Here is a 25,398-nt window from a genome sequence, read left to right as displayed (position 1 = left end):
GGACAGGAGGCAGAGCTGAGGCGATAATGCAATTGAAGCTTCACCCGCTAGCCCGCCTCCTGCTGTGCCGCCCAGTTCCTAACCTAACCAGCCATGGACCGGTACCAGTCCACAGCCCGGGGGTTCGAGACCCCTGTTTTAGATGACATTTGTTTTATGGATATGTCTCTTTACCAAGAATCTGCTAAAAAGAGACATACATCTATGTCTCTTTATAAAGAATCTGTATCTTTACCAAGCAACCTGGGTGATTCTTCCCGGGGCCAATCCACTGCTGGTTTCTCTCTATCTTTCTCCCTCCCTTCCTCTCTCCCTAAAAAACCTTCTCTCCCTTCTTCTCTCTCTGAAAGCAATGGAAAAGTGTTCTTGGGTGAGGATTTAAAAAAAAAGGTTATTTTTTGAAATCATGGTCGATCACGGACGGCCATTTGTGATTTTCTGAACCAAGGTATAGTGCTCAGGCATCAGGGAGAAAGGAAATTAAGGAATATTGACTTTGTTTGCATCTTGAACCTTCAACCCTTTCATGTGGATCTGTCCCAGGTAGGGAACAAATGCCTGGGTTCTGGGCAGACAGAGCAGAACAGGGTGAACGTCTGTCCCTGGTCTAGCCAAAGGTGACCCGGGGGATCAGACATGTCCCAGAAACAGCCTCATCTCCCCAGTTCATGCCTTAGAATTTGAGAAGGCATTTGCTAAGTTGATGTTGCAATTCCTAGCTCCTGACTTCTGTTCTGGGCTTATTTTTCCTGTAACAACTGGGCCTTTTGCAAATACTAAAATATAACAGGTGCCATCAAGCCTTATAGTTGCCACCCCGGTTGCACACCAGAATCCCCCATTAAAAACTGATTCCTGTCTGCCACTGGCTCACCAGATTTGAGTCAGCAAGTAGGAATCTGTATCTTTACCAAGCAACCTGGGTGATTCTTCCCAGGGCCAATCCACTGCTGCTCCATAAACCAGCATTTGGGATCCACTCAGTTGTCCATCCCACCTGAGTTTCTTGGGAAGCAAGGAAAGAGATATTACAAGTGACTTGTGTTTTTTTCTTCCTCAATGTCAGGTGTCAGTGCTACAGAATCAAGGCCGAGAGATGATGCTGGTAACCAGTGGAGCTGTAGCTTTTGGCAAGCAGCGCTTGCGCCATGAGATCCTTTTGTCCCAGAGTGTGCGGCAGGCCCTGCACTCAGGGCAGAACCAGCTGAAAGAGATGGTGAGTGCCGCTTGCCTACCCCCTGCACCATGGGTGCTCGGGCACCTTTCCTCCCTCCCACCTACACCTTGTCTATTGGTGTGTTACAGGCAATTCCTGTCTTAGAAGCCCGAGCCTGTGCAGCCGCAGGACAGAGTGGACTGATGGCCCTGTATGAAGCCATGTTTACCCAGTACAGCATCTGTGCTGCCCAGGTGAGAGGCTGGCCTTTGCACAGGGCCGTGAGTGAGGGTGATTTGCATGGAACAAGAAGACTGAGAAGGGCTCTGGAGCCAGAGCACCAGGAGACAGCCTCGGCTTCACCACTTGTTGGTTGGGAGACCTGGAGAATGTCTTTTAAGTCTAATGTTTATGTGCCTCAGTGTCTTCATCTGAAGAACAAGGATAAGATCAGCTGTCTTCAGAGGGTTTTTCACGAGCTTAATGAGACAACATATGAAAGGCATTTAATACAGTGTCTGGCACAGTACGCTCTCAGTGTTAGTTCTGGTTGTTGTACTAACACCTCTTAGGGCTACCCCAACTGCTAATTTTTTAAAAGTGCCTGGAGCCAGGTGAGGAAACTTAGGCCCATGTTTCCTGAAGACAGAAAACTTAGATGTCTTTATTTCATTAGCAAATTGGACTTCAGGTGGCTTGTTTTGGATGGCACCTGGTTGCCTCATATAATAGATATTAAACATTGAAGGTTGGAAGGAATGCTGGTGGTTGGTTGGTTTTTCATTCATTCAGCAAATATTTTTTGAACACCTGTGGTGTAGCAAGAAATCTGTTAAGCATTGGGGATACTGTGCTAAACAAAACAGCCATGGTTCCTGTACTCATGGAACTTAGAAGGTTTTAGTAGTTACTGCTGAATGTTCTAGAACCTTCTTTCTATATTACTTCTTTTTTTACCTAAATTTCTAGAATTTTTTTCAATTGTTTTTTTCATCAACTAAACAACTACACATGGAATAGACCTAAATAGACCTAAACCGCTTTGTTCACAGTTGTTACTCAGTGACGTTCTGGTGTTATTCCAGTGTCCTTGAAAAAGTGAGCTGGAGCAGAAAGGTACAGACTTGTCCACCTGTTTCCTATGGCTGCAGACCCCTCTCTGCCAGCTTAGATTTTTTTCTGTTAGCATAAATGCAATGGAAGCCTCAATTTCTGTCACCTTCCTGTCTCTTCTCTGTCACAATCCAATGATAGTTTTCGTCTAATTCTTTAAAAGTGCCTGGAGCCAGGTGAGGAAACTTAGATCCAGGAGCTTTGTTTTTATTTTGTTTTGCCTTTTCCCAGGTTTGCTGTTCCTCTTTTTTTGGTTTGTTTGTTTGTTTGCTTTAATGAAAGTCACATTAAAAGTCAGTGCACATCAGCCATTGTTCCCATTACCACTGACGTGAAAGAAGGAGCTCTACCCCCGCCACGGCCTACAAGCATCCGTCCACGCGGGCCCCTTCTCTCCTACCTTTGCCTTCGCTGGTGGTCTTATCTACCGGAAATCTTTACCTTTTGTACCCTTTCCTGTAGTTTCCTGTTTTCTCTACTGATCCTGTTTGAAAGATCATTTTCATTGGCTTTTGGAAATCTCTAGCAAGTTGTTTGTCAGGTTAAAGACTTACACAGTATAGCAGCTTATTTTTTCTTCATAAAAATGAAACTGATTTGCATGTTGAGAGGTTGTCCTTCTCCAGGCACATACTTGTCCCTCATAGGGCTCTTGTCTCCTACCTCTTATTTGTTAAATTGCTGGAGCCACAGGTATTTTCAAGAGAACTTTATATCTCCTGCTTGCCTCTGCTACACACACATGTTTACTTTTATTATTTCACCTTTTACCACCAGGACTAGAGTCTGTATGCTCTTTGACCCAGTCCTATTTCTTAGAGGACTCAACTTTTCTAAAAAGGAATTCGTGATCTATCCTTACAAAAATATGCCCCATTCCATTTTCCCCAAAGCATCAACATTTTTATTTGCCATCCCAGCAGCTAGTACAGGGCCTGGCATTTCAGAGGTACCCAATGTATTTTTTCAAAGATTTTATTTATTTATTTTTAGAGAGAGGGAAAGGGAAGGAAAAAGGGAGAGAAACATCAGTGTGTGGTTGCCTCTCATGCACCCCCTACTGGGGACCTGGCCCACAGTCCAGGCATGTGGTCTGGGAATCGTTGGTTTGCAAGCTGGCACTCAATCCATGAGCCACACCAGCCAGAGCCCAATATATTTTTATCAGATGGGTGAGTAAATTATTTCCTTTAGACATATTACCACTTTGCCTTCATTACCCACATTTTATATCATTCAGGCTGCTGTTATGTTAGTTACCACAGCCAGACCCTAGTTCAGGGCATAGCCTTTCCACTGTTTCAGTACCTTCCTTCTCAACCACCTGCTCCAACCATTCCTACTTTGGCCTGCCTTACGCACGAGAACCCTCTTCCTTAAACATCAGAGTGTTCTCAGTGAAACATGTTCATGAGCTTCAGGGTTTGTTGCTATTTAATTTTTTGTCCTCATCCCCATTTACCTTTCTCTCCTGCTAAACACTGCTGACAACTTGGATTCAAGCAGGCAAGCAGAGCTGACTGCCAGCCCGACACCCAGCTCTCCCCTCTCCCTCTGAGCTAAGTTATGCCAGTCCTTTCAGGGTGTGACTGAAGATTCACCTCAATACACCTCTCAGATTAGTCCCACGTGCTCAGACACAGCCTTTGCTAACTGCAGTAGTGGCCAGCCGCAGAGCAAGGACGGTGACGACACGGCCCCCTGCCTTGATCTCATGCGCTTCCCAGCCGGGTAAACTACTCAGTCCTCCCTCACCAGAGGTGCTGCAGCCAGACCCTGAAGCGGATGCTGAGATACAAAGATATTTTAGAGACTAATGGCAGTCATTACTTTCCCCAGTATTACTCTAAAGTTGATATATTAATTTTCTTAATTTTGTGAATGGATGAGATTTGGTAGTTCTCAAAACTACTTTTCAAAAAAATCCTGAACATCATTAAATCTTCCAAGTGATTCTTTTTCCCCATCTCTAGAAAAATTGGGTAAGCCTCCAAAGATGTGTGTTCCATTGCGATCTGTATTGGGTCTCACAAGTCTAAAGATTAACTCCCCCAGTCTTAACATCTTGGCATGCTATTCCTACTAGGAAGTTCATCATTTTTCTCCCTCCTGTGTTCTTGATCTATTTAAACCTTTTAGATTTTGGTGACCAATTTGGATTTCCATGATGAACAGAAGCGCCGGAACCTCAATGGGACACTTCATGAGCTCCTCCGAATGAACATCGTCCCCATTGTCAACACAAACGACGCTGTTGTCCCTCCAGCTGAGCCTAATAGTGATCTCCAGGGGGTAAATGTGGGTGAAGTATTCCTAAGGCTCCAGCATGCTGGAGACACTAATGCTGCGCTATGCTGCATGCACTAACACCGGAAGCTGGGCACTGACAAGATGGAGAAGCTGGGAGAGGAGGTGGCATCGTGAGCAGTGGTGCATAAGCTCTTCTGGAGCCACAGGGTTTCATTCAGCGGGGTGAGGTGTGAGAGTGGTTTAAGACTTAAGATGGTGCTGTGGGCATGGCCTGTGCATTTAGTGGCTGGAACGGTGCATGTTTGGAAAGGAGGGTTGCCAAGGAGGCACGGTGTTTTGCAGATGGAAAGGCCCTACAAAACCTGTCGTCCACGTACTTGGTCATTAATTTTGCCTGCCAGAGCTTAGCTGAGTACTTCTGTGAATGTCTTTTTGAACTGTATAGCTCACTCACTTCTGACTTTATCTGCATTCCAGGTTATTAGTGTTAAAGATAATGATAGCCTGGCTGCCCGACTGGCTGTGGAAATGAAAACGGACCTCTTGATTATTCTTTCAGATGTAGAAGGTACAAAGCAATGCCTTTTCCTTTTAGCCAGCCTTTGTTTTAAATACTACATGTGGAGCGCTTTTTGCTTGAGTCCTTCTGATTTTTTTTTTTACTACGGACCGTTATTTTCTGAGCTCTGCAGTCTGACAAAGGGCTTTTATGACTCAGAAGAAGGAGGGTAGTCCTGGAGATGCAGTTTAAATGCTGAAAGGTTGTCATCTCCAGGCACTTTAGATTTGTTTTTATAGCAGCTTCATGAAGATGTAATTCACATACCATGCCATACCACTCACCTATTTAAAGTTTACAGTCCAGTGTTTGTTAGTGTCCTCATACAGTGTTTCAGCCCTCATCGCGATTTCGGAGCCCTTTTTCACCACCACAGGAATCCCCGTACCTGTTGGCAGTCACTCGGCTCCCCACCAACTCCAGCCCAGCGCAGCCTCCGATCTACGTTGTCTCTGTTGGTTTGCCTGTTTCGGCCACTTTATATAAATGAAATCATACACTCGTGCTGCTGTGAACTCCATGTACAAGTTTTAGTGTGAACATCTTTTTAATTGTACCTAGGTGCAGAATTGTTGGATGATATGGTATAACTCTGTGTCTAGCCTTTGGAAGAAATGCCAGGCTATTTTCCAATCCATGTATACCATTTAACCGTGTAAACCATTTCCAAAACGCTATAAAGTGCACTGTTTTACACCCCCACTCACAGTGCGTGAGGGCACTTGTTTCTCCACATCCTTGCCAACACTTACCTCTTGTCATCTGCCTTTTAGATTTAGCTGTCCTAGTGGTATAAAGTGATATGTCATTCTGTTGATCACCTACAGCTTTTAATGTAATTCCCGAGACAGATTATTTTATATTGGAGCCACTGCAGAGAGTCTAGGCTGTGTGGCCACCATGTCGAATGCGTTACTCTAGTCTTTTCCCCCTCCTCATGGAGGGGCCCCTCTTGGCTCCAGTTTGGCTCTCCATTCACTTCCCATTTTCCTACACTGTTCCCCTTTACATTTTGACCCATAAGGAATAGGAGAGCCATGTCAAAAATAGGCCCAACCTACAAGATCCCCAAAGTCCCCCATTACCTTCCCAGGAGGTCAGAAAAAGCTGGCTGGTGCCCAGCCCACATCCCAGGCAAGTTAACCTGGCCAGGCTTGTTCTCCATTTGCACTCCCCCCGTGTAAGGTCAGGGCAGGGGCGAAGGGCAAACAGAGGTGGATCGGTCAGTCCCTGCCTGTGTTGGAGGTCAGAGCTACCATCCTTACATGTCAGTGTCTCTACCTGTAAAAAGTCTTGGTGCCGTTTTATCCATTGTACATGTGAAATCTCAGGATAGGCGTGGCTAATTTGGGGTAAGAGTAAGCCACCCTGGAGAAAAAGGCATTTAGATTTAATCAGCAGATTTTTTAAATTAAATTTCTACTGTGCTCAAATGCTGCTCTAGAGAATGTACTTGAGAATGTCAGTTTATTCAATCCTAGTAACAACCCTAAAGTCGGTAGGGCAGCCCAATTATTCAGATGAAGAAATAAAAAATTAAATTCATAACAGTTAAATAGTATATTCAAAGTCACATAGCTAGTTCTTGGTAGAAGGCAGTTTCTAATCTTACTCCTTTCAATTAAAAAATCGGTACTCTTCCCTTGGAAGGGTGTGAGCCTGAGAGATCAATGTGTAAAGCCCAGTTTGAACTAGACTCCAGTGAACAGCTTTAATGTAGCCACACACACCAGAATTGGTCATACAGGTTTGTGCTCTTTACCTCTGATCGGTTATCCACCGAGTGTTGATTTTTAGAACAGTATCAGAATTGTAATTATCCTCTTGCTGGCTTTGAGAGGCTGCTATAATGGAAAAAGGGTAGGCAGAGTATCAGAATGCCAGGAACCCCTAGATGTCTCTGGAGAAGGTTTGGCTTAGAATAGTCCAACCTTGCCCATCCTGCTGTATGAAACCAAAACAGCCTCAGAATCCCAGACCTCTGTGTACAGTATCTCTGGGAAGAACTGACCCTGAATCCCGGGAGCTGTGACGTGCTGGGTCTCAGTGGACAGAGGTTGTGAGAGGTGACTCTTGGCTGTCACTGCTGCACGTTGACTTGCTCTGTACAGACACCGATTTCCTCCCTCCCCTGACCCCTGCTTCCCTAGAAAGTGTGTGCTCAGCAGGGTTGTGTTAAAGCTCTGGAACAGGGCAGCAGAGGGGTGTACTTTAGCAGAAGAAGAGCAGTGAGTTAAAACCAGAAGCATCACTGCCCCAATGTCCTCAGCCAGGCTGGGACCAGGCGCTGTTCCTCCCTGCCTGTGTCCCCCTTAGGCCTAGACGCGACTCCATTTCCTCAGGCCCCTCTTTCCCGTTCGAAGGCTCCACCTTGCTCAGAGTGAAATTGTGAGGATTTTTAATCTTGGATTGTATGCATACAACATTTCACGTAATTCTTTTGTCACTCTGCTCAGTTATATAAGGGACACAAGCTTTGTGATGATAAATCCGGACTGAATTCAAGAGCCGTGTGCTCTTCTGCCAACTCAGCCTGACCTTCACAACGGCTCACCCGTCACATGGGTGGTATAATAGGGCTCTGTGAGAGTTAATGGGAACCGGTTTCACATCTCATCCTGCTGGGAAGTAGTCACATTAAACAGTTGTGGCTGCTGCGCCTTTTCTTTAAAAGTCACTCTTTTTCAGTTCCACCCTTTGGTTCAGCATCATAAGTAGCAATGGCAGAGATGAGGGCAGCTTCCGGGTAGACTGTGGATGGGGCTGATAAATTTTGTGCCAAGGATGTGGCCATGCCCTGATGCTGGCAAACATTGACTTATTAAGCTTGGTTACAGAAGTATGTAATGCGAGTCCTCCTGGAGCTGCTTCTCAGTGTGGGTGGACGCCACTGGTCCCTCGCTCTCTTTTCTGGGTAGCACTGGTAGGGCAGCAGAGTCCGTCCAGATGAGTTAAGTACACAGTGGTTGGCAGTGCCTGGGAGGCCTCTCTTGGGGGCCACGTACTTCCACTAAAGCCGGGTGATTGACCCTTGTTTACTTTTTAGGCCTCTTTGACAGCCCCCCAGGGTCAGACGATGCAAAGCTCATTGATATATTCTATCCCGGAGATCAGCAGTCTGTGACATTCGGAACCAAGTCGAGAGTGGGCATGGGGGGCATGGAAGCCAAGGTGAGACCTGGGGCCTTCACCGCCTGTCACAGCTCTGAAACCAAAGCACTGCCTCATCATTTTTACGTTTGCAGTTGTTTGTGGGCTAATGGTTCATATGCGAGGCACATGCACTCTTACGTACTCGTATGCACATATCTAAATACAGGCTTAGTGCACACTGTGTACCAGTATTTAGTCATGTCTGTATGTGTATTCTGTTCATTAGTACTATATAAAGAGTATATTTGTATTGTAAACTGCTTAAAGGCGAGGTCTGTGTAGGTTTCATTATTCATAAATCCTCTAATGTTATCAGTTCAAACATTTCTTGATGAAATGTTGCAAAAATTCTTCTCTCCCATTAATTGTTCTAAGAAGTTATACCCACAAGATACAGCATCACATAGCAGTGGCAGAGATGAGGACAAAAGTCCCCTTTACAGAGCTACAAGTGCTCAGCTTCAGGCTCCGGTCGAACACCAGACTGGACGGTAAGTTGAGGTGTAGTACGGCGAGTGTGGAAGTCGTGAGTCCCACTACAGTCCTGGAAAGGGAACTCGCTGAGCACGAAGGGTCGACTGCTTCATCTCTAAGCAGCACAAGCCACAGTTGGGCTGGGTGTGCTTACAGAGCTTCCGGAACATCCCTCTGGGTACTTAAATTGCTCAGTATCACATTGTATTTCCTGTCATTTTGCAAATTCAAAGTGTGGATAACTAGACCCTGCAAAGGTGTGAACTTTGTCTTTGGATCTAACCTCTCCTACTAGGTGAAAGCAGCCCTCTGGGCTTTGCAAGGTGGCACTTCGGTGGTTATTGCCAATGGAACTCACCCAAAAGTGTCGGGGCACGTCATCACGGACATCGTAGAGGGAAAGAAAGTTGGCACCTTCTTTTCTGAAGTAAAGCCTGCAGGTGAGTAGTTCTTCGTGGCGTCCTGTGGTCTGTGGGTGGGAGCAAGCGACGCCGTTGCCTAGGTGGAGCTGAACACCGAGCTCTCGGTCTGGGAACAGGGGTTCCCAGAGCTGATGTGCTGGTATTTTGAGACATGGTGGTGTTTTGGACACCGTTTGCAAAACTGGCTTTTCCTTTGCTTTATAAAATTTATCTCACCTGCCTAACTAGGCCTCCTAATTCTCTCTAAAATCACTAAGTTAAAGAATATAAGCAGCCCTGACCAGTGTGGCTCAGTTGGTTGGGCATCATCCCACGAAACAAAAGGTCGCTGGTTCAGTTCCCTGTCAGGGCGCATGCCTGGGTTGCGGGTTCAGTCCCCGCTGGGGTGCCTGTGAGAGGCAGCTGATTGATGTTTCTCTCACATATCAATGTTTCTCCCCCCTCTTTCTCTCTCCCTTCCCTGCTCTCTAAAAGAACATATAAATAAAATCTTTAAAAAATGTATAAGCAACCATTTTCATCAAGAAACATTATGCTAGGTCGGTGCTGGATGCCACATACCAGGAAGCACTAGAGGAGCGTAAGATTGGTATGTGCCCTCAAGTGTTCACAGAGATAGACTTGTGCTATAGTCTACATTCACAAATATGAGCACGTTAGAAAGCAGAGGCCAGAGTGAAACTGACAAGAACTCCAGAAGACATGAGTTACATCATCCACCCCAGGAACAGGACAAGTTTCTTGTGTTTATGCCTGAGTCACTCTGGCCTATCCTTTGCCATTTTATTGGCCAGAGTGATTTCTGTGTGTGCAACAAGCATAACAAGACACCAAGTGCACGGTCTGCACATGTGACAAACCTGCGTATGAGCCAAGTAGTGACGGCGAACCAAGCTGACCATGATCTGAAATTTGCACATGTGCTTACAGGCCCTACGGTGGAACAGCAGGGAGAAATGGCTCGATCGGGAGGAAGGACGTTGGCTACTTTGGAACCAGAGCAGGTAGTAACCCTATGATGGTTTTGTTCATTTTCAGAGTGAGTCATGCTGTGAGGTTTAGGACACGGCCAGGCCTGCCATCCCCTCTTTACTCCTCGTGTCCCCCAGAGCTGTCTGAGTCACCAGTCTGTTCACGTGTGCCCTGCCTTTTGTCTTTTTCTGAATTTTACTTTCCCTTTTGTCTTTTGTGGGCTGAGGCCTAAGGCAGCTTTCCACTACTCTGATGCTTTGATCAATATGATGAATATGAATATGATGAGACCAGGGAGGCTCCCTAATCCTGGCACATACTGGGCCTGTAAATGTAGGAAAATTACTCATCCAAATCATCTAACTGATCCATAAGGTAGAAGCTCAAGAGCCTGCTCCGTAATCCTAGCCCGGCCCTGTCCACAGTGAATCAGTCGTGGTAGCAAACACAATGAGGCTGGAACCGTGGGGAGGTTGGGGTAAGGCTTCTCAAGCCTTGTGTTGTTAAGGATGGATTTGAGAGTGATGTTTGTAGATTTCTTCTGAGGAGTACTTTGACCTGAGAAAGGAAAAGAGAGTTGAAAAAAACCACAAGTCGAGAAAGTAAAGCACAGGGAGAGAGAGCCTAGCTCAGCTTCTCTCTCTGTTCAACTACTTCTACTCCTTCAGCAATCACCACACTGGCTTCCCACACTGCCCAGTCTGGGTGGGGAGGGGCGGGGTTTCCTCCAGCATCCAGGACTGGATTTCTCCCCCTTGACTGAATTCACTCAAGAAATAATTGTCAAAAGAGGAAAACTAGATGCAAAAACTTACCTGGAAAACAAACTATATACAACTAGTGATATTAAATGTGTGGAGATGTGTGTATCACGCTGATTCAAAGTGCTGGCCCTGTGTCCCAGATAAACTGTATAATTCGTCACACCCCCTCCCCTACCTTGGACCAAGGTTTGCTAATCACAATAATTAGGAGTGGTAACGAGGAAGAGAAGTAAGAAGAAATAGGGGGGAGTTAATAGTGAGAGAGGAAGGAAACAAAGAAAGGAGCTGTGTTGGGAAATGAGTGAGAGGAAGTAAAAAGACTTTAGTCACTGGTCACCTTGGATTTGGGAGCAGGGCCTGGCATAGTTAGAAGAGCACATTTAGAAGAGCGGGTGTGCGTACTTTTTGGATTAATATGTTTGTTTATTTAATGTTTTACTTTTCCTCCTAGAGAGCGGAGATTATCCATCATCTGGCTGATCTGTTGACTGACCAGCGAGATGAGATCCTATTAGCCAACAAAAAAGACTTGGAGGAGGCAGATGGTAAATATCAGGCAATCTGAAGTCAGCGTTAAGGAGGGTTTTATTTAATTCTTATATCATAGTCTACCTAAAGTCAAGATCGTTGAGGAAGAAATTATATATTATGCATCCTATTTATTGAGGGTTGGTGGTTAGTGTTCACTAGGCTCTCTCCAACAATGCACACTGCTTCCACCCCCTTTCCCAGGTATTCTAGTACAGCCCCCCGAGGGGCTTTTTCTGTTCCCCACATGACTATTATGGCAATTTGCAGACAAAAAAGAAGATTGAGGACCTCTCTATTCTTGACATTCAGCTAACAGCAGCTAACATTTCTTGAGCCTTTTCTGTGTTGCTGGGCATTGTGCCAAGAGCTTAACAGACACAATCTTATTTTATCTTTACAATGTAGTACCTGTGAGGTAGCTGCTATTTATTATCCCGATTTTAGGGAGGAGAAAACTGAAGCATAGAGAAGTTGTCACATGCCTACAACCCTGTGGCCTGTGACAGGTCTGAGACTCAAACCCAGACAGACTGTGCCTGTGAAATAGTCATAGAACAGCTTATGCAGCCAGCGGTGAACGGCAGCTTATCTGTCAGAGAATTAACCAGTGTGGGGTCTTCCCCGGTTCAGCAACAGGGGCCAACCAGAACCCCCCCGGGGTGCCTGTGGTAGAGCGAGTGAGGTGGCCGAACTCACTTTGCAGACAGCTGAATATGTAGAATCGGGTAGGTGCTCACTCTCTCCCGTTTCCCAATTCTCTGCCTTTGGCACCCTGCGATAGCGGGGCTTGATTTTATGGGGGTTTTAATTTTCTTTTGAATAAGTGTGCCTTAAACATCCACATTAATATTGTTCCCTTCAAAGGAACCCAAGGCTCATCAACATTATTTTCATTCCTTAAAACATGTTTGAGCCATTGCTTTGGCACTTCCTTTAGGGTTTACTTCTGGGCTTTTGGAGTTTTGCAGTATTGGAAAGTTCTAAAATAGACTCTCAAAAATGGGAGAAATGAGGAGAACTTATCCAGTTCTTTATAATTTAAAGTGAAAGAATTAGGACCCACAGAGGTTAAAGTTGTTTTTCCAGGTTGCACTACTAGCAGTTGGCAGAACTCTGACTTCTGGTCGCAGTCTTCTCTGTCTGGAAATTCACGAGGACACACAGTGGCTTAGGAGGCAAGTCCTGGGTCTGCGTGAACGTGGTGATCCCCTTTGACTCAGGAAGCCCGTTCCAGGAAGTTGACCCTAGAAAATATTGTAGGAGGAGAAAACAGGCCTACCCATAAAGACTTAGAGCAGGATTATTCATCACACCGAAAACGGGGAACAGCCTGAGTACTGGATAACGTACGTGTGGTTAAGTGCATTGATCTGTATCAACTCAATGGAATACTCACTAGGAATTAAATAACTATTTCAACATGGAAAATGTGTATGCATTGTAAGGTGAAAAACTAGATTGTAACACTTAATGTGCGCCATAATTAAAACTTGATTTTTAGCATGGGGGGGAAATTGAAGAAAATTAATATTGATATAGTTAAATGATATTGTTTGGTAGAATGATGGTTTAATGTTTTTTCTTAATATAAGGTTGGTTCCTCCCCTCCAAAGTAGAAATCTTTTTATTATCTAGGTGGGTGTGGCTATAAAAAAGAATGGAGAAATTTTCATAATCTCATCTCAGCATTAACCACAGTAATGATTCATGATGTGTGATTTCATGTGGTTTTCCTGAGACATATATGTACATGCATATATTTGAATACGTGTAAGTATAGAGAATCATTCCATGCACACTGTTGTATTTAAATTTAAAGAAAGTTTTATATGTGAACTTATAATTCTATTTAACTTTTTATTTCAAAAAAAATCTTTATTGCGTCTGATTATGAAATCATTCATTGTAAAAGATTAAAATAATGCAGAAATATAGACAGCGATCATTACTGTTCTTATGCCTTCCAGACGTGTATACATAAAATGTGTGATGAATAGGGTCCTATCACACATGCTGTTCTGTAGTTTTCCTTTTTCACAAACTATATTCTGAACAGCTTAATAACTGCATTGTAGCCCATTGTCTGAATTTATAGGTGGGATCCAGTTCCCCACTGTTATAAAAATGGTGTGATAAGATCCTCATTACTTGCAAGTTACTTGTGCAGATGTCGGTTTCTGGAACTGAGCTTGCTTGCACAAAGGGTCTGGTCTACATACCTGTGTATGCTAATGTATACCGCCACACTGGAAAAGCTGTGTGAAGGACGTGCCCCCGTCTTCCCAAGACCCCATAAATCCCACGTCTGTCCCTGACACAGCACCACATGTTCAGTACATGTGCAGCCCGCCCACATCTGCTGTTTGTCATGCATTCCCCACACCTCTCCAGGGAGACTGGCAGCTCCCCTGATGAAACGTCTGAGCCTCTCCACGTCTAAACTGAACAGCCTGGCCATCGGTCTGCGGCAGATTGCCGCCTCCTCACAGGACAGCGTGGGGCGCGTTTTGCGCCGGACCCGGATTGCCAAAAATTTGGAACTAGAACAAGTGACTGTCCCAATCGGAGTTCTGCTGGTCATCTTTGAGTCTCGCCCTGACTGTCTACCTCAGGTAAGTGACTAACACCAAGATAAATCTCCCAAAGATTCTTTTTTTTTTTAAGTGAGAAAGTTTTATCTTTTTTCCCCCACAAAGATAATTTTTGAGGTTTATTCTCAGGTTGTTCTTAAGGTAACTTATATTATTGGTTGTTCCAGTAATTCTAAAGTAGGTACTTATATGTCCATTTTACAGCTGAAGAAACTGAAGTGTATAGACGTTATTACTGTGAAACTTACAAGTGTGGGTGTGGGCCGTGAGCCCTGATGAACCATACGGTGGCATGGGAGCTCACTGCCCAACATCTTAGCTCGCTGAGCTCTTTGCTCCCTGACAGAGTCCCTGCTAGCCTCCTGTAGGGTCGTTCATCTCCTAGCTGGTTTTGCCGACGCGAAAAAGGCCCCTTTATTATCAGTGTCACAGGTGGCTTCCTGCAGGTGCATCTCTTAGAAAAAGGACGTCTAGTAGTAATGGAAACTAAAATATAGTCCTCTTTCAGGAACCCGGCATAGCACAGGCCAGTGTTGACAAACCACATGTGAAACGGCTTGCCAAGCAGCCATGCTCTTGTTGCCCTAAACTTTCTCCCAGAAATCTGAGACCGTTCTTCCCCTGGACTATCCAGAATGGTGACACCAACTCTTTCTTTGCACTAGCCATGAATTCTGAAAGAGTCTATCTGAAAAATGAACAGCCTGCGCTCTTTGCTGTAGGGCCTTAGTGACCCTGAAGTCCAGAGCACTCTGTGGAAGGTACTCCCTGACATGACCTAACACCAGCCTGTTCTCCATGGTGCTCCCAAAGAGCACAGATTTTAGGGATTCAAACCACCCTTCTGACCTGTCTCTCAGAGATGCCCCAGGGGGCACTGCAGAACCCCCTCTGCTAGTGGACATGGTCCTGAGTCTCCACGCAGGCTGTGTCCATGGACTTCCTCTGCCACCTGTTATCCGTGCTCGCTGGCACTGCACAGAGTTAGAGGTCTCTTTTTTTAGCCACCTACAGCTGAGGTTCCTCACTTAGGGTCTTAACCTTGGATAGCATCACAGAATGCTTAAATCCTAGAAGTTGTGTGTGGAATTCAGCATGTTTGGGCATTTATCTGGAGAAAGTTTACATAACTTCTATAAGGGGTTTATGAGCAGCAACAACAACAACAACAAAAAAACAACCAACAAGGTAAGAGCCACTAATCTGTAGATTAACATATTCAGATAAGGTTTTTTAGCAAGGAAAGTGTCTTCCATCATTATTTAACAAAAACGGGATGCTTTTCATTTACTCCGGGAGCATTCAGAAAGTGCAGCTTCAGGCCTTGGATGATTGGGGCAGTGAGGTTCGTTCTGTGCCCTAGGAGGGTGACTGGTCCTCCTCCTGGACCGCTGGCTCCTCTCCCAGCCGCCTCTGCCCAAGCCGTCTGGGCTGGTGGGAGCTCTAGGCCTCTCCAGGCTCTCAGCACCAGGCAATTAGAGCCCTCAGAACAAGTACAGAGCCAGTGGGAGATGTGGCCAGAAATGCCGCCCAACCTCTGCTCAAGTCAGGTGGAGCAAGCACTGAGTCAGGAGGCAGCGGAGCCCTCGTCCTCCACCCGGGCCACAGCAGAGTGGGGGGCAGCACATGTGACCTTGGACACCTAACTCGGGTTACTTTGCTAATGGGCTAAGGAAGACTTACAGTTTAGTCCCTAAGGTCTGGGTGGTTTGGCTCAGTCAGGGCTCCGGGCCCTGCCACTTAGAAGCTATGGGACCTTTTGGAGTCACCAGCCTCTCTGGGCTTCAGTGTCCTTATCTGTAAAGCCGGAGATAAGACAGGTATTTGATTCACTAGAATGTTGTGAAGATGAATTAGAATAGGCCTTTTAAAGTGATTAAGTCAGTGCTTGGCACAGAAAAAGTGCCCAGTGTGTGCTGACGTTACTGTTGCTCTTGCTTTTCCCTTTGGTTCACTGCTCTCCCCTTCCGTCTCCAGGTGGCAGCCTTGGCTATTGCAAGTGGTAATGGCTTGTTACTCAAAGGAGGGAAGGAGGCTGCACACAGCAACCGGATTCTTCACCTGCTGACCCAGGAGGCCCTCTCGATCCATGGCGTCAAGGAGGCAGTACAGCTGGTAGGTCCCTGAGGACGCAAGTCGGACCGAGAGGGGCCAGGTCAGGCCTTGGGGTATATGAAGCAAAGCTTAGGCCATGGAAGTCCAGGCCACCAGCAGACTCGATTGATGTGGCAGCAGGTCCTGTGCGTCTGCCAACATTGGACAACGCCTGGGTCTTCAGTGGCTTAGGAAGGCCACTCTCATACAGCTGTGTCCTGGCACTGTTGGTCTATAAAGATGCCTATTAGCCCTTCATTCTTTAGGTCACAGAGCAACAGGAGTACCAGACTGAGAGTGTGAGGCCTGGGCTTGCTCACTGGCAGAGCGACTTGGGCCAAATCAGATGAGATAAATTTTATGAGTTAGTCATAAACCACCATGGAGCATGTAAGAATTAGGTCATGCTGTGTCATTGCTATTATTATTATTATAGTCATCATTTTAACCAGTCTCTAATACTCCTCAACTGTCAACTGTAGTTTCTGAACCAAATAGTAAGAGCTACAATTTATTGAGCATGTACTATGGGCAAGGCACTATTCTTCCTTGTCTCACTTGATCCTCTCTACAACTCTATGAGAAAATATCCATTTCTGCCTATTTTATAGATGGAAAAAAAAATGGTCTCAGAGTTCAGTAACTCATCCCAAATCACACAGCCTGTAGCAGGGTTTGGATTTGGACTTAGGCTGGCTCCAAATCCTCCTCCTCTTCCAGTTAAGGCCCACTCGCACCACGTTCCTGGGTCCTTCTGGCTGCTGGGGAGGTCTACAAACCTCTTGCATTTCATGTTCATCGATGAGAATCTGGGCTTTTCTTACGGCAGCATAGTGGGTGTAAAGAGCACAGATTTTAGGGATTCAAGCCACAGCTCTACCATATCCCAGCTTAATTCAACAGACTTCTGCCCTCACCCTCTTCCTAGCAATATACAAATACAGTAAGTGCACAGATCCAGTGTGGTTTTGTCCATACACATGTACATAACCACCAGCTGTGTCAAGACAGAGAACATTTCCAGCCCCCAGAAGCCCCCGTGTCCTTCCCGATTAGCGCGCCCCATCACCTCCAGCAGGGAGCCATTGTTTCACTTCTTTCACATCTTTTGCCTGTTCTTGAACTTCATATAAATGGACTCATACCAAATGCACTCTTTTATGTTGAGTTTCTTTTGTTCATTGTCATGTCTGTGAGATTCATCCACATCGTTGCATCTGCCGGTAGATTGCTCTTTCACTGCCATATAGTATTTTATTTGTATGTACATACTGCAGTTTATCCTTTCTTCTGTGATAAACATTTGGGTTGTTTCCATTTTTGGAGTATGCAGATTACAGTTGCTGCGAACATTTTTGTATGTGTAAATTTGTATTTCCGTTGTAAGTAACATGACCACGAAGGGGAAAATCAAAAATCAAGAAGACAGAAAGGTACCCGTAATTTCACTGTCCTAACACAGCACCTCGGTTGGTCCGGCCAGCCGCCCAGGGCTGAGGCTGTCGGTGACGTCAGGAGGAGCTACAACTCCCCAGCAAGACCCAACCTGTCATCCAGGCTGTGGCTGGGAACGACCAGAGCAGCCACTTTCTCTTGAGATGCTTGTCACCTGGCATAATTGGTACCTCCTCCACCTTCCAGAGGGTGCACTTTATAATACCTCTCCTAGAAGGTTAAAAGTGATCTGCCCGGTGTGTAGCTAGTTGCGTCCTAGCCCCGTCTTCCCTACTCGACTCTGAGCTGTTGGAGGGTAGAGACCATGTCCCACACGTTTTGTCACGCAGGGCGCAGCACCCAACGTGCAGTGTTTGGTAAGCACTTGCTGGACAGCATCAGTTCCCGTGATTGGGACTGAATCTTGTTTTGGAGTGAGTTTTCACCGTGCCCAATGTAGTTATTAGGAGGTGCAAGTGTGTGCCTGTAAAGTAGATGTTGCTACTTCTAGATCTCATGGGGCCGGGAGACATGCTCTTTATCTTTTCATTCTCTCCTTCTTCAGGTGAACACCAGAGAAGAGGTGGAAGATCTTTGCCGACTAGACAAAATCATAGATCTGATCATCCCACGTGGCTCTTCCCAGCTGGTCAGAGACATCCAGAAAGCCTCGAAGGGGATCCCAGTGATGGGGCACAGTGAAGGGATCTGCCACATGTATGTGGATTCCGAGGCCAGTGTCGATAAAGCATCCAGACTAGGTGAGCTGCGTGGGGTCCCCTGTTGCACGGGCAAAACATCCGTCACATCCTCTGCGGCTCTTGATCATGTTAATAAAAACAATTCTTTGTCCTCCTTCTTTAGTCAGAGACTCTAAATGTGAATATCCAGCTGCCTGTAACGCTTTGGAGACCCTTCTAATCCACCGAGACCTGCTGAGAACACCGCTGTTTGACCAGATCATTGACATGCTGAGAGTGGAGCAGGTAAGACAAGTCTCACGGGATTCATCCATCACTTTCTGCCTTCCGCGTGGAGACTGCGAAGCCTGTGGGATTAGACCGGGAGCATCTGCCGAACCGTGTAAGGCATTCAAGAAGCAATATTTTTGAACATCTGCTGTGTACAAAGTTCTGTGCCGAGTACACAGAGATGAGTAAGACGTGAAGACGTGGCCTCTGCCGTCTGACAGTCTAGTAGATGGAAGAACCCACGCACAAACAGCTCCGTTACAACGTGGAGCGTGTTGAGTGCCGAGGGGGTTCAAAGATGGGGTAGATCACATGGCAGCCTTTATTCGGGTGCATAGTTCACAGTTCGTGTCTGAACACAGGCCTGTTGGGATTCGATTTGAAAATATGTGCAGAAATGTTCTCAAACCAAAAATGTATTGCATCTACCCTTCCACAGATATCTTCAGTTACCAATATTAATGTACTTAATACAGTGATAGTTGGGAGTCAGCAATTTGTATGATATCCTCTTTTTCTGAGATTATTTTCTTATCACATCATGAAGGTTCTAAACAACCAATGCCAGTAAATTTCCAACATAAATGTATGCTCCATCTTAAATTCCTAATTGCAAAAAGTAGATGCTTTCCAGACAAACATGGATAGTCTTAAGTTTTCTGTCAGAATGTATTTTAAGCTTTGATACCTGCTGTCATGGCACCCTTTCAGAATCCTGTGAACTAGCCCAGCAGGAGAGAAAGTGACCTCGGGCCTTGGTCGCTTTGTGTCTCCCCTTCCACCCTTTTGCTGGAAGGGAAGGCTCCAGTGAGTTTATAAATGTGGCATGGACTCAGTGAGAACCCGAAAGGATTGTTTTGAAAACAAAAATGCACCCCACAAATTAAAGGGAGTTAGATAACATGCTCACTTGTGTTTGGGCCTTACTTTACGCTAGTGGCCTGTTTGATCAGGTCCCCGTGTGCACCAGGCACCACACTGGGCTGGACAGGAGAAAGCACTCCTTTAGCCAGGAAAAAAACCCCAGTCTTGATTCAGACAAACCTGTGACATCCTCAGGCTTCCTCAGGAGTGCCTTGAAATGCCTCAGATCGCCGCGAGTCATTAGGCGTACTTCATGCCGCACCGTTGCATCGCAGCCAGTAAACCGGCATGGGGACTTGCCCCGAGCTGGGCTCGTGGGGTCCCAGTCTCTGAGGAGCATGGTTGGACTCCAGGCCTGGAGGAAGTGGGTCTCAGGTAGGAAACCACACAGGGCCCCAGGAGCAACGAGGGCAGGACAGGCACCGCTTGTTGTAAGTTGAACTGAGCAAGTGCATGGTCCCAGAGAATCAAGGCATAAACCCTACCTGGGAGGTCTCTGTGAACAAGGCTTAAGTGGACTCAGACCTCTGAGTAGGTGCTTAGTAACCACCCTCAAAACCCTTTAATTCCTGCAGGCAGGAGTAGAAGCAGCCCCTGTGGCTGGAGCTGAGTTGAACCTGAGGTGGAGCCTGACCAACAAAGTTGGAACTCTTAGCAAGTAGCCACAGTTTGACGTGGTTGCCAGCCCGGGCCTGTTCCTCCGAAGTACACCTGGGACTTCCCCAGGATGCAAGGATAGACATGTGCATGTGGCATGTCCCCTTCCCTGAGCCCAGTGTGCAGGTCCCATATGCAGGGAATGGGGTGTTTACAGCAGGTGAGTTCATGTTAATGAAGTGCCAGCAGTCAGGGGCTTATGTGGTTAACCCATTAAATGCCTTGCACATTTTTTTAAATCTTGACCTGAGGATATATATATTGATTCTAGAGAGAGAAGAAGAGGGAGAGAGAGAAACATTGATCAGTTGCCTCCCATGTGCACCCTGATCAGGGACTGAACCTAAAACTCAGGCATGTGCCCTGACTGGGAATCAAACCTGTGACCTTTTGTTTTAGGGGACAGTGCTTCCAACTAACTAAGCCACACCAGCCAGGGCTACCTTGCACATTTTTAGTGTTCAGAGGCTTCCTGCTGAAATCCCTGCTCCAGTTTTGCTGAGGGCCCATTGCTGGCCTGTGGTCAGTCAGCATTTTCAAAAGCAAGCTGCCTTTAAAAGGAGGACTAGGTTAGCGGTTAGCTTTCCAGGCCACAGGAACCCCAGGCCTATCATCTGCAGGCTCGTCCTGCTGTCCGCTCCTAGAGGAAGAGGTGCACTTGCTTCCTTGTGTTTCTGTTGCTTCCCCTGGCCTTCCTCTGTTCCAGGTGAAAATTCACGCAGGCCCCAAGTTCGCCTCCTATCTGACCTTCAGCCCCTCTGAAGTGAAGTCCCTCCGGACTGAGTACGGGGACCTGGAATTGTGCATTGAAGTGGTGGACAGCGTCCAGGATGCCATCGACCACATCCACAAGTACGGCAGCTCCCACACGGACGTCATCGTCACAGAGAACGGTCAGTGTGCAGGCGCTCCAAGCATATGGTGGTGTCTGCGCTCTCTGCCTCAGTCTCCGAGGTGGCTCTGCTGCGCTCAGCCCCTCTTGGCCTGCAGGAAAACATAATCTGCACAGACTAATGATGATGCCTGGTGTCAGCTGCATTTGCTGGTTTGCCAAGTGCTTTCACATCTGTTACCTCATTGCACTGTGACAGTGGTCCTGTGGGGGGAGGCCAGGAAGAGACGATTAGCTCCACTTTAACAATGATTCCTGCGTTACAGGCATTATTATTTAATCCATACAGTGGCCCTTCCAGGTTTTTGCAATACACCCATTTCACAGCTGAAGAAACTGAGGTTCAGGAGATCAAGGGCAGAACCAACTCCACAGTATCCATTCCCTCTACAGACATGTATGTGTTGTAAGACATGCCTAAGTGTCAGGCTCTGAGGCCCAGTGAGTGACGCAGGAAGCCAGGATGGTTCCCTCCAGGAACTGACAGTCAGTTTGTCGGGGAATCACAGCAGCAGCGATAACAACAGCCAACATTTACGGAGCTCTTACCCGGGTGCTGGACTGCGATGTGTGTGCTGTGGACATCAGTTCACCTCATCCCCTCCACCTCCTGGGAGCTAGGTCATGTTGTCAGTCCCCATTTTCCTGAGGCACAGAGAGGTTCAGAAACCCGCCCGTGGTCACCAAGCTAGTGGGTGTGAACTTAAGAGCTCAGAGTTAAGCATTCTGGCCCCAGAGCCTATAAATAAGCAGTGTAGACAGGCCACTGCAGCGCCGAGGGTACGTCTGCAGCGGGAGATCTGGGCTCCAGCCCAGGCAACTATGCTCTCTGCAGCAGTGACTGACGAAGTTCGTTTGCCTTCTTCCTCTTTGTGTTTTCCACAAATCTTGATGTTTAACATGTGGGGAAGCTCCCCAGGGGCCCGGACCCTACCCCAGCGAGTCGCTGGTGAGTGACTGGAAGCGGGCACTTTCTGTGGGTCCTCCTGACCCAGTTTCTTCTCTTTATGCCACAGAGAAAACAGCAGAGTTTTTTCTCCAGCACGTAGATAGTGCCTGTGTATTCTGGAACGCCAGCACTCGCTTCTCTGATGGCTACCGCTTTGGACTGGGTAAGAAAGACGGTTGTGGGAGAAAGCCACCACTGTGTGGTCCACGGAGCGTGGTGAGGGTGGAGGAGACACCTCTCCTTTATGGTCTCGTGCTTGGTGGAGATGATAGAGACAGAGTTGGGGGAGGTGGGTATAGGAGAGAAAATGATAGCTGGTAGAAGTCCTGTGCTCAGCACTTCACATGTTAAGAAGATAGGTACTTGTATTCTCTTTTTTGTACATGGGGGAAGTGAGAGTCAAAGAAGTGAAGTGACTTATACAAAGTCACGTAGCCCAAAGCCAGGGTCCCTCCCACCACGGCCTGGCTCCATACACAGGTTGTGACAGGTGTGCCTGCCGAGGTGCCTGCCGAGGTCCCTGAGAGCACTGTGGTGGCGGGCTCACTTCTTTAGAAGGACACAGCCAGGTTGCATCTGAACTAAGAATTCCCCATGTGGACAGGACGAAAGCGGGTGTTAGTGCCTCTGCTGGGCTTATGTGTCAGCCTCAAAACCAAACGGCTGAGCCCAGAGGTACAAGGTTTACTTCTAAAGCAGACTGAAATAAAAAGCTGCAGAAGGACACCCTTCTCCCCCTTCCATCACTAACAATAAAACCTCCATCCCCGGTAGCACGGGGATTTTTCAGACTCTCTGTGGTTTTCAGGGGCACCAGTATACAAAGTTCCAATAGAGGCATTTATGACACATTTGAGAAGTATTTCAACCACTTAAAACCTTTTAATCCCTCTGAACTTTTGAATAGATGATCTGCCCAGAGAAATAGTTCTCACTGCATCATTAAAGGTTATTAAAGGGAATTTTACTCAGTTATTTTTAGTTGGTAGACACTTTATTTTTAATTCCCTGTTTCCATTATGTTGGGGTTTTGATTTCATTATTACATCACTTGCACTGGACTTTGTATTCCGTGATCTTGCAGAAGAAACAGCAGCGTAAGGGCTAAGGTGCCCAGCTTTTGAGTGAAAGTCGAGATGGGGGGAAAGCAAGAGACCAGCCCACTCCATTGTCCTTCCATCCCCAGCTCCAAGCACAGGCTCACACTCTGGCCAAGTCAAATGCATTAATAACAGTGATGTGTAATATTCACTGAGTACTTACTGTATTCCCAGCACATGTGTTAAGTGCATCACATGCAGTATCACATGTACCTCAACGGAATAGATTCTTATTATTTTTCTCATTTTTTTAATGAAAAGAACTGAAGCACAAAAGATGGTTAGGGAGTGGGCCCAGAGCCACTTAAACCAGGGTTTGAATCTGGTGGTCACACTCTTTCAAGTACTCCCCCTCCTCCTCCCAGGCTCACTCCAATTCAGGTCCCCGCCCTTGCTCCTCTCTCTGCAGGCTGCACCCTCCCCTGCCCCTCCCCTGGCTGCCTTCTTCCACTGCTCAGGTTTCAGCCGAAAGGCCCCTCCTCAGGGAGGTGATCCCTGGCCACCCTATCCAGTGTTATCCCCCCACCCATGCAGTCTGTCACAGCACCCTTCACTCCATCACCACAGAATATACACTCCCCCAAAGCGGGACCTGTATCAGCGATTCGCCACTGTATCCCCATGGCCTCGTACCTGGTACATGCCCAGTACAGTCGTGAAGAGCAAGGGAACCCTGCTTCCGCCGTGTGTGGAGTGGAACTCTGAGCCACCCCAGGAAAACCCTGAGGCCCCCACATCTGGGCCTAGAGGGTGGGGAAATGAGCAGAGCCCTTTCATGTATTCAGTAACTGTCTGAGGGGTGCCCGAGTGCCGAGAATTCTGGGGGTACAGAGAACACATCTCTTACTTTCTAAGACTTGAAGAATATTTAGGGAGATCAAAACTCCATACTAGACATTGTTATACATGTCAAAAAATTCCCAAATATCAAAATATGATACACAATCCAGACATTAAACAGATATCAGAGACAGCACTTCCAGTAAAGCATGGAAGAGAGGCCCACACGTTGTTTCAAGAGGGGGGCTCATGATTTCCAGCAGCCAGTGCCACACGGGGACAGTGGAACTCCAGCTGGCCTGGGGAGGACGGGGCAGGAGTGGGCACTGGGAGGGAGGGCCCAGGGAGGGGCGTGAGGGGCTGGTGCGCAGACACCGGGGAAGCAGAGCCCGGGGAGAGCCACACTGTCATCCGTGCCTTTTTGCAGGAGCTGAGGTGGGAATCAGCACCTCGAGAATCCACGCGCGGGGACCAGTAGGACTTGAGGGACTGCTGACTACTAAGTGGCTGCTGCGAGGGCAGGACCACGTGGTCTCAGACTTCTCAGAGCATGGAAGTTTAAAATACCTTCACGAGAACCTCCCTGTTCCTCAGAGAAACACCAACTGAAAGCACTCGGAGAAGAGCCAGAACGTTCCAGAACATCTTCACAGTCAGACTTGTCTTAAGAATCTCAGGGGATGAGCCCGGTCTTGTCTCCCGCATCCTGGAAGGGTCTTCCTGGTGGAAGGAGCACCAGGGCTTCTGGGCTCAGTTTGGCAACATCAGTCTTGGCTAATAACCTGTGATCCAGTTCACTGCTTTCTTTTTTCCTTCTCATTTTTTAAGTTAAAAAATAATTGTTATGGCTAGAGACTTAGCTAATTGCTCCAGACAGGGACTTTGCTTGGTACGGTCCAGTTTTCTGCAGTAATAGAAACAGAACGGTGTGGTTTCCCCGCATAAGAGGCGACAGAAAAACCAGGACCGCTTCCCACCTTATCGCCTCAGTGAGGTACGGCCTCCCTTGGCATTTGCGTGCATGAGAGCTGGCCACACCCAGGGAGTCTTTCCACATTCCATTTCCTTTACACTTGTAGTCGTCTCTGGAAAGGAAAGGTTTGGAACTTAGAAGAGGGTCAGCCCTTTTAGCATTCACATCAAAAACAATCACAAAAATGGACCTAACCCATTCCACTGGGAAGGTTAATCTTCTGTATTTATTTGCGGAGCAAATGTAAATAAGCATTCCAGACACTGACAGCCTCTCCGAGTCCGGGAGACTTCCCATGATGCTTCGGAACCTGTAGCTGCAGACAGGAGGTGCGCATTTCAGGATGAAGTATCTACAACAATTACGCTTGAAATTTTTGTATGAATTATTATATCATCCTTTTCTTTCCCTCCAAAATAAAATTAGAGGATTATTTTAGTACTTTGGATTCTTCCCTCGTTTTGAGAAATAAAGTTCTTATGAAAAGCCTGTGTGCCACTGCCTATTGCCCTGTCCTCCGTTTCCTTCCCCTGTGACCCCCACAGCCCTGCCTCTACTCATGGTCTCCTCTAGAAGCTGGCTGGGAGACAGCCGGGTTCTCTGCCTCCACAGTGCCAGCAGACGCAGTCCAGGTAGCTGCCCAGGGGAGGGACTTGGGCTGGGAGTGAGGAGACGAGGCCCCGAGTGGAAGGACTAGAG

General features: G+C 47.0%; 1 protein-coding gene across 2 annotated transcripts in view; it reads left to right on the top strand.

Annotated features, from left to right (window-relative positions):
* ALDH18A1 (aldehyde dehydrogenase 18 family member A1) overlaps positions 1 to 25,185 on the top strand; it is a 38,122-nt gene extending 12,937 nt beyond the window's left edge. The window contains exons 4-18 of one of the 2 annotated variants that reach the window (XM_045854404.1): positions 1,067 to 1,216; positions 1,306 to 1,410; positions 4,409 to 4,561; positions 4,997 to 5,087; positions 8,125 to 8,249; positions 9,001 to 9,145; positions 10,058 to 10,131; positions 11,315 to 11,408; positions 13,786 to 14,006; positions 15,963 to 16,100; positions 18,079 to 18,274; positions 18,378 to 18,499; positions 20,712 to 20,898; positions 21,914 to 22,009; positions 24,154 to 25,185. In XM_045854404.1, coding sequence (XP_045710360.1) covers positions 1,067 to 1,216; positions 1,306 to 1,410; positions 4,409 to 4,561; positions 4,997 to 5,087; positions 8,125 to 8,249; positions 9,001 to 9,145; positions 10,058 to 10,131; positions 11,315 to 11,408; positions 13,786 to 14,006; positions 15,963 to 16,100; positions 18,079 to 18,274; positions 18,378 to 18,499; positions 20,712 to 20,898; positions 21,914 to 22,009; positions 24,154 to 24,335 — 2,079 coding nt within the window. In that variant the 3' untranslated portion in view covers positions 24,336 to 25,185. Of the gene's footprint in view, positions 1 to 1,066; positions 1,217 to 1,305; positions 1,411 to 4,408; positions 4,568 to 4,996; positions 5,088 to 8,124; positions 8,250 to 9,000; positions 9,146 to 10,057; positions 10,132 to 11,314; positions 11,409 to 13,785; positions 14,007 to 15,962; positions 16,101 to 18,078; positions 18,275 to 18,377; positions 18,500 to 20,711; positions 20,899 to 21,913; positions 22,010 to 24,153 lie in introns of both variants that reach the window. The other variant, XM_045854403.1, reaches the window with a different exon arrangement.
* The last annotated feature ends 213 nt before the right edge of the window (positions 25,186 to 25,398 follow it).

Source organism: Phyllostomus hastatus, unplaced genomic scaffold (assembly GCF_019186645.2).
Source record: "Phyllostomus hastatus isolate PE091 unplaced genomic scaffold, TTU_PhHast_1.1 phas_scaffold_1066, whole genome shotgun sequence".
Lineage (NCBI taxonomy): Eukaryota > Metazoa > Chordata > Mammalia > Chiroptera > Phyllostomidae > Phyllostomus > Phyllostomus hastatus.
Note: the sequence above shows the minus strand (reverse complement) of the source record. Positions and strands in the feature narration are given on the sequence as shown.